This window comes from Oncorhynchus mykiss, chromosome 1, assembly GCF_013265735.2.
Source record: "Oncorhynchus mykiss isolate Arlee chromosome 1, USDA_OmykA_1.1, whole genome shotgun sequence".
Classification (NCBI taxonomy): Eukaryota; Metazoa; Chordata; class Actinopteri; order Salmoniformes; family Salmonidae; genus Oncorhynchus; species Oncorhynchus mykiss.
The window spans coordinates 76,884,680-76,898,786 of NC_048565.1; the positions used below are offsets into that span (position 1 = coordinate 76,884,680).

Consider the following 14,107-nt stretch of genomic DNA (forward strand, 5'->3'; position numbering starts at 1 on the left):
CAAATACATATATTCACACATTGAAATGGACAAACCACCATTGATGGTTCTGTTTTCTTCTGCAGAGCCATTTGGGCCACAATGTACTGCATGTCAGATGCTACACAAATAAAATCAATTTTGATATTACCATGTTGATGGTTACATTCAATGCACTGTACAGCCTTCCATTGTGTAAAACTATTCACTACTACTAAGACACACTTACCATAGTCTGTATTCTCTGGTTCCCAGCAGTTTGACGGCCAGAAGTAGGGGGTCTGGGGACAACGATTGTGAGGAGGAAATAGTGAGGGACAAGGCAGCTAAAGAACTGAGACACCTTGATCTAAGAACTGATCTAAGAACTGAGACACCTGGATTTAATAACTGATCTAAGAACTGAGACACCTTGATCTAATTGATCTAAGAACTGAGACACCTTCATCTAATAACTGATCTAAGAACTGAGACACCTTAATCTAATAACTGATCTAAGAACTGCGACACCTGGATCTAAGAACTGATCTAAGAACAGAGACACCTTGATCTAAAAACAGAGACACCTAACTAAAATCCCTGTTATTTCTCTAGAGCGAGGCACTTTAGTTGCCTCAGTAAAACATCCAGCAATATAACTGGATTAGGTGTAAAGTATAAAGCCCATAAGTCCCTGTGGATAAGCGCTCAATAAAGACATATGAATCCTAGTCCTCCATGTGTGGTCTGATATGGATTGGATCAGATACGGTAGACAGTAGGAGTACATTATAGTACACATAAGAGCTATGCAGCCTATGAATTCACTGTACCTGAAACCTGTAGAAAGTGCCATCGTCTTTCAGTGTGAGTACATGGTCTGATATGGGGAAGAAGTAGCCGTGGGCAGCCATCAGGGTCCCCAGGTGAAGGGCCTCCACTGGACAACACAAATAAAATCCTATAATTTTCCACCACAACACCCCTAATATTCCCACTGTCCCCTTTGACACACCTCACTTCCCCCCCTTCACAGGGGTATGGTAAATGAGGTCAGTATAGTACCGATGGGGATGTATACCTCATATGCCATACCCTTGTCACCTCTCCTAATGTAAAATTAAACCCATTCTATTTGTATCACTATTTCTCTGTATCTAGAATGTATGTAAGACCCAGCTATGCATCAATAAATTATCACTCATTCATGTTTAAAGACATGTTTACTGATAAATGTGAGTGCCCTTCAAGTGTATTTGCGTGTTTGCATGTGGATTTGTGTGTGTTTATGCATTTTGTGCTTGTGTGAGATTGTTAGTCTGCATGTTAGATGCAATGTTTTGAAGCGAAACAGCAACATACTGTAGAGATATAGCAATTACAGAAAGAGCCAGATAGCTTCCCTTCAGAAGACTACACACAGATTGCATATATTCAAGTATTCTGAGAGTGGATTTGCACATTCATCTAAATTAATGTCTGGTTAGAGCTTCACACACTGTGGATATCAAACAGGCTTAAAGACAAATCCACTCACCCACCCAAAATAACTTAAGTCTACTCAATGTTTATATTTCTTTACTTTTAACAACTTTCTGGATTCTTAGCACATAGCCCTAAATCATGCATTTATTACCACAAATTGTGGTATACCCAGAAGTATACAGCTGCTCCGTAGGCTAATCGGATTCATATCCTAAACTCAAGAGGGAAAAGGATGAAACAGGAAAATAAAAAATATTATTTCTTAAACTGGAATAGAAATTAGTGTCTGGCTTGGGAAGAGTATCCTCAAATTGTTATTCCCTAGCTAAAGTACAACTGTCTGACTTTGTGACCCCTGACTCTACTCGTATGCCCTGTAATAGTCTTTAAAATGGCTGAGCCATTCAAATGTACACTTCCTCCTAAATACCCTGCAGACTGGAGATTATAATTAATTTGAGGTCATTTCTGCACTAGTATGTGGCTATGGGTGTATTGGTACCGTCCATTTGTGTTCTATAACATTTGTAACCAAATGTAAACTTTCCTCACATGTCCATTGCGGCCTCCAACAAGATTCTCTCAGGCTGAAACTGTGTTTCAGTGCAATTTCCTGCTCTTGTAAGACCTTGTCAGTGACGACACATTAAAGTGAGATTCCTCAATCAAACCCCTTGAAGTCAAGCAATCAAAAGGTTTCACTCAGAGCTCTACCCTTTTCAGTCTGAACCTGTTTCCTGCTGAGGCTTAGGAGCAGGTATTTCACCCTGGCTACAGTCCTTTTGAGAGTTCTCCAGTGCTCCAGAGTCCATGCGTGGTTTATGAAGTACTATTGAGTCAGCTTTGTGTTAGAAAGTGATAAATGTGTCACTAATGCGGGGGAATCGACCCATCCATACCAACACATGCACCAGAATGTACACACACACGAGCTCTCCTCTAAATCAGTGATAGGGGTTATGCCTATTGCCTCCCTTTGTCCGCCATTGAAAAGCTTCCCTCTGAGTGACCTGACCTAAAGTGGCAGCATCTACTAGGTTACAGTATATACATGTCTTTAAAATCTATATTGCTTTAGAAAAGTCTGCTACTGTACACTGAGGTTTTAGAGAAACAAAGTTCGCCACTATGTTACAATGATTCTAATTAGCCATTGACATGTTAAATTGATACAACATGAAAGGAACTTCTCCAGAATAAGGGTGGAATAGAGACCTTGGGACTATAATGTTTTTGTAAAAAATGTGTTAGTCACATATACAGTGGGGCAAAAAAGTATTTAGTCAGCTCCCAATTGTGCAAGTTCTCCCACTTAAAAAGATGAGAGAGGTCTGTAATTTTCATCATAGGTACACTTCAACTATGACATACAAAATGAGAAAAAATCCAGAAAATCACATTGTAGGATTTTTAATGAATTTATTTGCAAATTATGGTGGAAAATAAGTATTTGGTCACCTACAAACAAGCAAGATTTCTGGCTCTCACAGACCTGTAACTTCTTCTTTAAGAGGCTCCTCTGTCCTCCACTCGTTACCTGTATTAATGGCACCTGTTTGAACTTGTTATCAGTATAAAAGACACCTGTCCACAACCTCAAACAGTCACACTCCAAACTCCACTATGCCCAAGACCAAAGAGCTGTCAAAGGACACCAGAAACAAAATTGTAGACCTGCACCAGGCTGGGAAGACAGAATCTGCAATAGGTAAGCAGCTTGGTTTGAAGAAATCAACTGTGGGAGCAATTATTAGGAAATGGAAGCCATACAAGTGTAACGGTTTTCCTGTTGTGAAGTAGAGGTGGACCAAAATGCAGCGTGGTTGTTATTCATTGTACTTTAATAAAGAAACTGTACACGAATAAACTAACAAAACAACAAACGTGCGCAAAACCTAAAACAGTTCTATCTGGTGCAAAACACAAAGACAGGAACAAGGACAATCACCCACAAACACACAGTGAAACCCAGGCTACCTAAATATGGTTCCCAATCAGAGACAATGACTAACACCTGCCTCTGATTGAGAACCATATCAGGCCAGACATAGAAATAGACAAACAAGACATCCAACATAGAATGCCCACCCAGCTCATGTCCTGACCAACACTAAAACAAGGAAAACACACACGAACGATGGTCAGAACGTGACAGTACCCCCCCTCCAAGGTGCGGACTCCGAACGCACAACCTAAACCTATAGGGGAGGGTGTGGGTGGGCATCTGTCCGCGGTGGCGGCTCTGGCACTGGACGTGGACCCCACTCCATAATAGTCTTAGTCCACCTCCTTAGCATCCCTAGATAGGCGACCCTCGCCGCCGACCTTGGCCTAGTAGTCCTCACCAAGGGCCCCACTGGACTGAGGGGCAGCTCGGGACTGAGGGGTAGCTCGGGACTGAGGGGAAGCTCGGGACTGAGGGGAAGCTCGGGACTGAGGGGAAGCTTGGGACTGAGGGGAAGCTCGGGACTGAGAGGTAGCTCGGGACTGAGGGGTAGCTCGGGACTGAGGGGTAGCTCGGGACTGAGGGGTAGCTCGGGACTGAGAGGAAGCTCAACACTGAGAGGAAGCTCAGCACTGAGAGGAAGCCCAGGCAGGTAGTTGGCTCTGGCAGATCCCGGCTGACTGGCAGTTCTGGCAGATCCCGGCTGACTGGCGGATCCTGGCTGACTGGCGGATCTGGAAGATCCTGGCTGAATAGCGGATCCAGGCTGACTGGCGGATCTGGCTGCTCCATGCTGACTGGCAGCTCTGGCTGCTCCATGCTGACTGGCAGCTCTGGCTGCTCCATGCTGACTGGCTGCTCTGGCTGCTCCATGCTGACTGGCTGCTCCATGCTGACTGGCGACTCTGGCTGCTCCATGCTGACTGGCGGCTCTGGCTCCTCCATGCTGACTGGCGGCTCTGGCTGCTCCATGCTGACTGGCGGCTCTGGCTGCTCCATGCTGACTGGCGGCTCTGGCTGCTCCATGCTGACTGGCGGCTCTGGCTGCTCCATGCTGACTGGCGGCTCTGGCTGCTCCATGCTGACTGGCGGCTCTGGCTGCTCCATGCTGACTGGCGGCTCTGGCTGCTCCATGCTGACTGGCAGCTCTGGCGGCTCCTTGCAGACTGGCAGCTCTGGCGGCATCCTGCAGAATGGCAGCTCTGGCGGCTCCTTGCAGACTGGCAGCTCTGGCGGATCCTTACAGACTGGCAGCTCCTTGCAGACTGGCAGCTCCTTGCAGACTGGCAGCTCCTTGCAGACTGGCAGCTCTATGCAGACTGGCAGCTCTATGCAGACTGGAGACTCCGGCAGCGCTGTAGAGACGGAAGGCTCTGGCAGCGCTAAACAGGCGGGAGACTCCGGCAGCGCTGGAGAGGAGGAAGGCTCTGGCAGCGCTGGACAGGCGAGGCGCACTGTAGGCCTGATGCGTGGTGCTGTCACTGGTGGTACTGGGCAGAGAACACGCACAGGAAGCCTGGTGCGGGGAGCTGCCACCGGAGGGCTGATGCGTGGAGGTGGTACTGGATAGACCGGACCGTGCAGGCGCACTGGAGCTCTTGAGCACCGAGCCTACCCAACCTTACCTGGTTGAATGCTCCCGGTCGCCCTGCCAGTGCGGCGAGGTGGAATAGCCCGCACTGGGCTGTGCAGGTGAACCGAAGACACCGAGCGCAAAGCTGGTGCCATGTAAGCCGGCCCAAGGAGACGCACTGGAGACCAGATGCGTAGAGCCGGCTTCATGGCACTTGGCTCGATGCTCACTCTAGCCCGGCCGATACGGGAGCTGGAATGTACCGCACCGGACTATGCACCCGCACTGGAGACACCGTGCGCACCACAGTATAACACGGTGCCTGCCCGGTCTCTCTAGCCCCCCGGTAAGCACAGGAAGTTTGCGCAGGTCTCCTACCTGGCGTAGCCATACTCCCTGTGAGCGCCCCCCCAATACATTTTTGGGGCTGACTCTCGGGCTTCCATCCGCGTCGCCGTGCTGCCTCCTCATACCAGCGCATCTCCGCTTTCGCCGCCTCCAGTTCTTTGGGGCGGCGATATTCTCCAGGCTGTGCCCAGGGTCCTTTACCGTCCAACTCATCCTCCATGTCCAGTCCTCCATGCACTGCTCCTGCTGACGCTGCCTGTCACCACGCCGCTTGGTCCTGTTGTGGTGGGTGATTCTGTAACGGTTTTCCTGTTGTGAAGTAGAGGCGGACCAAAATGCAGCGTGGTTGTTATTCATTGTACTTTAATAAAGAAACTGTACACGAATAAACTAACAAAACAACAAACAAGCGAAAACCTAAAACAGTCCTATCTGGTGCAAAACACAGAGACAGGAACAAGGACAATCACCCACAAACACACAGTGAAACCCAGGCTACCTAAATATGGTTCCCAATCAGAGACAATGACTAACACCTGCCTCTGATTGAGAACCATATCAGGCCAGACATAGAAATAGACAAACAAGACATCCAACATAGAATGCCCACCCAACTCACGTCCTGACCAACACTAAAACAAGGAAAACACACACGAACGATGGTCAGAACGTGACAACAAGACCACTGATAATCTCCCTCGATCTGGGGCTCCAGGCAAGACCTCAACCCGTGGGGTCAAAACGATCACAAGAATGGTGAGCAAAAATCCCAGAACCACACGGAGGGACCTAGTGAATGACCTGCAGAGAACTGGGACCAAAGTAACAAAGCCTACCATCAGCAAGGGCATTGAAGATGAAACGTGGCTGGGTCTTTCAGCATGACAATGATCCCAAACACACCGCCCGGGCAATGAAGGAGTGGCTTCGTAAGAAGCATTTCAAGGTCCTGGAGTGGCCTAGCCAGTCTCCAGATCTCAACCCCATAGAAAATCTTTGGAGGGAGTTGAAAGTCCGTGTTGCCCAGCAACAGCCCCAAAACATCACTGCTCTAGAGGAGATCTGCATGGAGGAATGGGCCAAAATACCAGCAACAGTGTGTGAAAACCTTGTGAAAACGTTTGACCTCTGTCATTGCCAACAAAGGGTATATAACAAATTATTGAGATAAACTTTTGTTATTGACCAAATACTTATTTTCCACCATAATTTGCAAATAAATTCATAAAAAATCCTACAATGTGATTTTCTGGATTTTTTTTTCTCATTTTGTCTGTCATAGTTGAAGTGTACCTATGATGAAAATTACAGGCCTCTCTCATCTTTTTAAGTGGGATAACTTGCACAATTGGTGGCTGACTAAATACTTTTTTGCCCCACTGTAATTGATCTTTAGATGGTTCTTCATATGTCTATGAAGTACATTTTAAGTGATTTTATTTTTAACTTGGTGCTATTAGGTTCTATCTATCTATGATCCAATCACAAGCCTGAACAAATATAGACGGACCAATCAGAATACGTCTTTGCCATCTCCCTCTAAGTATGGTGTAGGCTAGTCTAGGGTTATGAGAGAATAATTCACTACAGAACAATTCTGAGATCTGGGATGTGAAAACTTAGATTTTCAGTATCTCAGGACTATGATTTGCACATATAGAACCTTATAGTCCCAAGATCTTTGATATGTCACATACACTACCTTTCAAAAGTTTGGGATCACTTAGAAATGTCCTTGTTTTTGAAAGAAAAGCACATTTTCTGTCCATTAAAATAACATCAAATTGATCAGAAATACATTGTAGACATTGTTAATGTTGTAAAGGACAATTGTAGCTGGAAACGGCAGTTTTTTTATAGAATATCTACATAGGCGTACATAAGCCCATTATCAGCAACCATCACTCCTGTGTTCCAATGGCACGTTGTGTTAGCTAATCCAAGTTTATCATTTTAAAAGGCTAATTTATCATTAGAAAACACTTTTGAAATTATGTTAGCACAGCTGAAAACTGTTGGTCTGATTAAAGAAGCAATAAAACTGGCCTTCTTTAGACTAGTTGAGTATCTGGAGCATATTTGTGGATTAGATTACAGGCTCAAAATGGCCAGAAACAAATAACTTTCTGATACTCGTCAGTCTATTCTTGTTTTGAGAAATGAAAGCTATTCCATGCGAGAAATTGCCAAGAAACTGAAGATCTCTTGTACAACGCTGTGTACTACTTCTTTCACAGAACAGCGCAAACTGGCTCAAACCAGAATAGAAAGAAGAGTGGGGTGCCCCGGTGCACAACTGCGCAAGAGGACAAGTAGATTAGAGGGTCTAGTTTGAGAAACAGATGCCTCACAAGTCCTCAACTGGCAGCTTCATTAAATAGTACCCGCAAAACACCAGTCTCAACGTCAACAGTGAAGAGGCGACTCCGGGATGCTGGCCTTCTAGGCAGAGTTCCTCTGTCCAGTGTCTGTGTTCTTTTGCCCATCTTAATATATATTTTTTTATTGGCCAGTCTGAGATACGGCTTTTTCTTTGCAACTCTGCATAGAAGGCCAGCATCCCGGAGTCGCCTCTTCACAGTTGATGTGGAGACTGGTGTTTTGCGGGTACTATTTAATGATGCTGCCAGTTGAGGACTTGTGAGGCATCTGTTTCTAAAACTAGACACTCTAATCTACTTGTCCTCTTGCGCAGTTGTGCACCGGGGCCTCCCACTCCTCTTTCTATTCTGGTCAGGGACAGTTTGTGTTGTTCTGTGAAAGAAGTAGTACACAGCGTTGTACAAGAGATCTTCAGTTTCTTGGCAATTTCTCGCATGGAACAGCCTTCATTTCTCAGAACAAGAGTAGACTGATGAGTTTCAGAAGAAAGTACTTTGTTTCTGGCCATTTCAAGCCTGTAATCGAACCCACAAATGCTGATGCTCAAAATACTCAACTAGTCTAAAGAATGCCAGTTTAATTGTTTCTTTAATCAGCACAACAGTTTAAGCTGTGCTAACATAATTTCAAAAGGGTTTTCTAATGATCAATTAGCCTTTTAAAACGATAAACTTGGATTAGCTAACACAACGTGCCATTTGGAACACAGGAGTGATGGTTGCTGATAATGGGCCTCTGTACTCTTATGTAGATATTCTATTAAAAATCAGCCATTTCCAGCTACAATAGTCATTTACAACATTAACAATGTCTACACTGTATTTCTGATCAATTTGATGTTATTTTAATGGACAAAAAAAATGTGCTTTTCTTTCAAAAACAAGGACACTTCTAAGTGACCCCAAACGTTTGAACGATAGTTTAACTGTGAATGATTCACTGTTTCACATATCTAGTGTCACATAATAGGACACTAATAAGCATGCATTACCTTGATCTTCAATATTCAGGTTTTTGATCATCCACTGTACAATGTCAGAACCTGGAATGGAAAACCACATACATAAATACCCCAAAGCATACTGTATACAGCACCTTTTAGCCCAGTGATGTAAACTATAGTCGTTATTAAAGGGGCAAAATGGGATTGCTACATCTATTTGTGGACTTATAGATCAATGATATGTACCCACTAATTCTTGAAGAATATAACGTATAAATGCCTCATAAGCTTAGTTCAACTGTCATACCCCATCACAACCCAAAATATAAGCTTGTTTTGCTCCATTGTTTGTAAACAATGTTATTTTAAATAAACATTGCATACTCTCACAACATAGTTAAAACTATAATTTGGATAGTATTGACGGTCAGTCCTTGCATCCAAAGCTGAATCTATGGATTTAAGAGTGGTTGCATTTCTCCAGCCCCCTCCCTCATTTGTTTGCAAAACATTGGTGTTGTAACGGTCTTCTTCCTCCTCTGACAAGGAGTAGTAGGAAGGATCGGAGGACCAATGCGCAGCTTGGTAAGTGTTCATGATACTTTTAATAGAACACAGAAAAATACAAAATAACACCGTGAAATAACAAAAAAAAACGCAACAGTTCCGTGTGGAACACACAGACACAGAAAATAATCACCCACAAATCAAGGGTGAAAACAGGCTGCCTAAGTATGGTTCTCAATCAGGGACAACGATTGACAGCTGCCTCTGATTGAGAACCATACCAGGCCAAACACAGAAATACCAACTCATAGAAAAACAAACATAGACAACCCACCCAACTCACGCCCTGACCATACTAAAAGAAAGACATAACAAAAGAAGGTCAGAACGTGACAGGTGTTATGTTTGTTTTTGTTATTGTTTGAACTCCAGATTGCCCCTTTAATACACCAGAGTCGGCCCATTAATTACATGCAAATTCCTAGCATGTGGGTGGGTAATTGGCAGTCCAACACACTATGCTTTTATTACCATTAGAAACCACCTACCTCTGTTCTCATTCATACAAATTACACCCCTGATAGTGGCTGGAACAGTCATGGCAGAACCTGTCTAACTAATGCTAAGGACAACATGGCTAGTATATTTAGAATGGATTTAAAGCCATCATTAGTGCACGTAAATAAAAATGATCTTACAAGTAAATAATCTTAACAGCCCACAATATTGAGTGCAACATCTGGCCTCAAGCCATCTTCACACCCCAGCTCAACCACTGGTTTTCACATGGCTTAGATAGAAAAGTTATTATCACTGTGTCTCTCTCTCCATCTCTCCTCTCTAGGTGTGGTGTAAGAGATGGACAGAATGTATTAAGTGAAGAAAAGGGATCAGCGGGGTCACCAAGAGATGGAGTGACTCTCCACACCTGTCTCTTTCTTCCCCTGTCTCTGAGATGAGCTCCTGAGGACTCGCCACGTCTTACCACAACTTCAGGAAAATAGGTGGATTAAAAACTGTGGATAAACTAACGCAAAGCAGAACAATAATGATCAAACGCTTAAATCCATCTTCGGAATGTCTGATCCTTTTCTTGGTGTTGTACCTGGATTGCATTTCTTAGACCCACTTTTGCACAACTTGAAATACAATTGTCATCAATGAATACAAAATTCCATGTAAAGTGTTTGCTCGAAGAATATCAACACGTTGTTTTCATCAGAAGAGAAAATATTGTGACCTATGTTGGTCTTGTAGTCTTAGCTGCTGCCACTAGACCACATATAATGCTGCAGCATGGGTTTGAATCCGGCCCACTACTATTTCAGCAATTCTCTTATTATTTAAAAAATATATAGGTCCAGTATCTTTTCTACATACTTTATATTAGCTTTTTTGTTGTTTATGTTTACAAATGTGTATATGTACATTTTTTGAGTTGTAATGCAAAAATCATTTAACCCTGCCACCTAACCCTGCCACGGCCCACAGTTTGGGAAGCACTGTTTGAATTAACGCTGTGTTTCTGCTTGCTGATGGAAAGTCAAAAAACCTATGAGTAGACCAGCCTATGTATTGAATACACAAACGTGTTGTGATGAGAATTGGATCCTGTACACTATGTGCTTACTTTCCAATTATTTTTTGAACATGAATGATATTTGATTTGATGTGTATGAAATTGTTGGGTGAATTATGCATAAAAGGAGAGTATTTGCCCATAATTCTGCACATTTTAATTGTTGTATGTCCAATTGTGATCATCGACTGCAAATAAAATGTATTGATCAACTGGGATTTATTTTAAGACAGGGTTACTTTCTGTTTTGTCAGGTTAGACTCAAGAGAAATGTTTGTGTTAATCTTTTTTTCATCAAAAGAGCATCTGTTGTGTTCATTTGATGAATGTGTTTATCAAATGCATTTACTGTTTTACAAAAGGCTACAAAGTTCGGTGTCTTGAGTACACTGTTTTGAAAATTGATAGCATTTACAGAAAACTGTAAGATAACAGCCAATTAGCATTAGCATATCCAGATAAGATTGATCATGGATTACCATCATTAATACACCCAGTAAAATTCACACCTTCAGCAATTTATCACTTTCTAGGAGGTTAAAATGGTGTGATGTGTGAGGTAATCCGCTAAAAGGCTATTCTGAAAATAGTGTAATATTATGACAGCATGTATGCCTTCGGGGAAGTATTTAGACCCATTAACCTTTACCACATTTTGTTACGTTACAGCCTTATTCTAAAATTGATTAAATTGTTTTTTTTATCCTCGTCAATATACACACAATAACCCATAACGACTAAACAAAAACAGTTTTTTATACATTTTTGCAAATGTATTTTTTTAAATCATAAAAGAAATATCACATTTACATAAGTATTCAGACCCTTTACTCAGTACTTTGTTGAAGCACCTTTGGCAGCGATTACAGCATTGCGTTTTCTTGGTGCTACAAGCTTGGCACACCTGTATTTGAGGAGTTTTTCCCATTCTTCTCTGCAGATCCTCTCAAGCTCTGTCAGGTTGGATGGGGAATGTCACTGCACAGCTATTTTCAGGTCTCTCCAGAAATGTTCAATCTGGTTCACGTCCAGGCTCTGGCTGGGCCAAAGACATTCCGAGACTTTTCCTGAAGTCATTCCTGCGATGTCTTGGCTGTGTGCTTAGGGTCGTTATTCTGTTGGAAGGTGAACCTTGGCCCTAGTCTGAGGTCCTGAGTGCTCTGGAGCAGGTTTTCATAAAGGATGTCTCTGTACTTTGCTTTGTTCATCTTTCCATTGATCCTGACTAGTCTCCCAGTCCCTGCCGCTGAAAAACATCCCCACAGCATGATGCTGCCGCCACCATGCTTCACTGTAGGGATGGTGCCAGGTTTCCTCCAGAGGTGACGCTTGGCATTCAGGCCAAAGGGTTCAATCTTGATGTTATCAGTCAGAGAATCTTAATCATCATGGTCTGAGACACTTTAGGGGCCTTTTGGCAAACTCCAAGCGGGCTGGCATTTGCTTTTTTCTGTGGAGTTGCTTCCGTCTGGCCACTACCATAAAGGCCTGATTGGTGGAGCGTTGCAGAGATGGTTGTCCTTCTGGAAGTTTCTCCCATCTCCACAGAGGAACTCTGGAGCTCTTTCAGAGTAACCATCACAATTGGTCACCTACCTGACCAAGGCCCTTCTCCCCCAATTGCTCAGTTCCAAGCTCTAGGAAGAGTCTTGGTGGTTCCAAACTTCTTCCATTTAAGAATGATGCAGGCCACTGTGTTCTTTGGGATATTCAATGCTGCAGACATGTTTGGGTACCCTTCCCCAGATCTGTGCCTCGACACAATCCTGTCTCTGAGCTCTACGGGCAATTTCTTCGACCTCATGGCTTGGTTTTTGCTCTGACATGCAATGTCAACACTGGGACCTTATATAGACAGGTGGGTGCCTTTCCAAATCATGTCCATTCAATTGAATTCACTACAAGTGGACTTCAATCAAGTTTTAGAAACATCTCAAGGATGATCAATGGAAACAGGTGCACCTTAGCTCAATTGCAAGTCTCATAGCAACGGGTCTGAATACTTATGTAAATAAGGTATTTCTGTTTTCTGTTTTTAATATATTTGCCAAAATTTCTAAAAACCTGTTTTCGCTTTGTCATTATGGGGTGTTGTGTGTAGATTGATGAGAAAATATACATATTTGATAAATTTTAGAATAAGGCTATAGCGTAACAAAATGTGGGACAAGTCAAGGGGACTGAATACTTTCCGAATGCACTGTATGTATGATGCATATGTACTGTATGTATGTATGTATGTATGTATGTATGTATGTATGTATGTATGTATGTATGCATGTATGCATGCATGTATGTATGAAAATACCCTAAATAAAAGGTGACATTCTGTATTGTCGCTTCATACAAACATTTTATTTTACATTCCGAACGCTTAGTGTAGAGTTGTATTTAAAATATGTAGCTTCACTCTCTAAATAAATATGGAGGGGAGTGTATACGTGACTCAATTAACAAACTATTGTACTGCAGCTACTACTAAATAGGGGGCATTTCATTTTAATTGAATGCTGAGCAGCACTGAATAAGACTGAACAAAACAGTTCCTCCATTCATCCTGTGGCTGTGCTGTTCATTTAGTCTTTCTATGGACTTCATCTTGGCTCCAGAGTACTTTACTGTTCCAGGATCACCACTCACATTACATCAACTGTTCTGCTTGTATACGTATTCTAGGGAAGGTGACTAGTGACTTCCTGAATAATGGCAACTCATATCTGTTGTTTGCTATCCTGCAAAAGGAATACGCATGCTCCACTTTTGCATAAGGTATTAAAGAGAACAAGACACATTTACAAGGCTATCTAGCCTTCAAGTTTCCATTGTGTTCAGTTTTGAGTGTCGTTTCTCAACTCTAGGTTCTCTTTTCAGAACTCTGCACAGCTCCCTGCAACATTATGATTCATTTTGGTATTCTGTTTCATCTCTGGTTTAGGTGTATGGGTTTCACAACCACAGAAAGCTCTCCAAGTCAGTCAGAAGCCAGAAGACTTTAATAGCTGGCATTACCATTTCACCGTTTACATTATATTACAACACAAGCTTTAGGTAAGATGTTTACCTGAAAAAACACTTGGAATCTTGGATAAAAAACTTTTCACAGTGCGGATAGGAATTCCATTCTTCTCATCCTGCATGCGGGCTATTACGTCCTCCATCTGGAAGAAAAGAGAGAAGACATAATGTTAGAAATGATCAGTGGAAATATTGTCAGGAGACTGGGGAAAGTGGCCGGAAAAGGCTGCTGTTGTGAATGGCCTCTGTGACACAGCTCTGGGACGTATATTTGCAGCAGACCCACTGGGCACAGACGGCAATTCAAGGTCTATTCCACGTTGGTTAAACGTCCCTTCGTTGAAATGACATGGAAACAACGTTGATTCAACC

The 14,107-nt window shown here is 43.0% G+C and overlaps 1 protein-coding gene across 3 annotated transcripts in view; it reads right to left on the reverse strand.

Annotated features, from left to right (window-relative positions):
• LOC110529688 (regulator of G-protein signaling 7) overlaps positions 1-14,107 on the reverse strand; it is a 58,355-nt gene that overhangs the window by 12,588 nt on the left and 31,660 nt on the right. For all 3 annotated transcript variants that reach the window (XM_021612139.2, XM_021612147.2, XM_021612130.2), the window contains exons 3-6: positions 13,782-13,878; positions 8,683-8,733; positions 792-898; positions 209-260 (exon numbers count right to left, since the gene is read on the reverse strand). In XM_021612139.2, the coding sequence (XP_021467814.1) occupies positions 209-260; positions 792-898; positions 8,683-8,733; positions 13,782-13,878 (307 nt within the window). The remainder of the gene's footprint in view (positions 1-208; positions 261-791; positions 899-8,682; positions 8,734-13,781; positions 13,879-14,107) is intronic.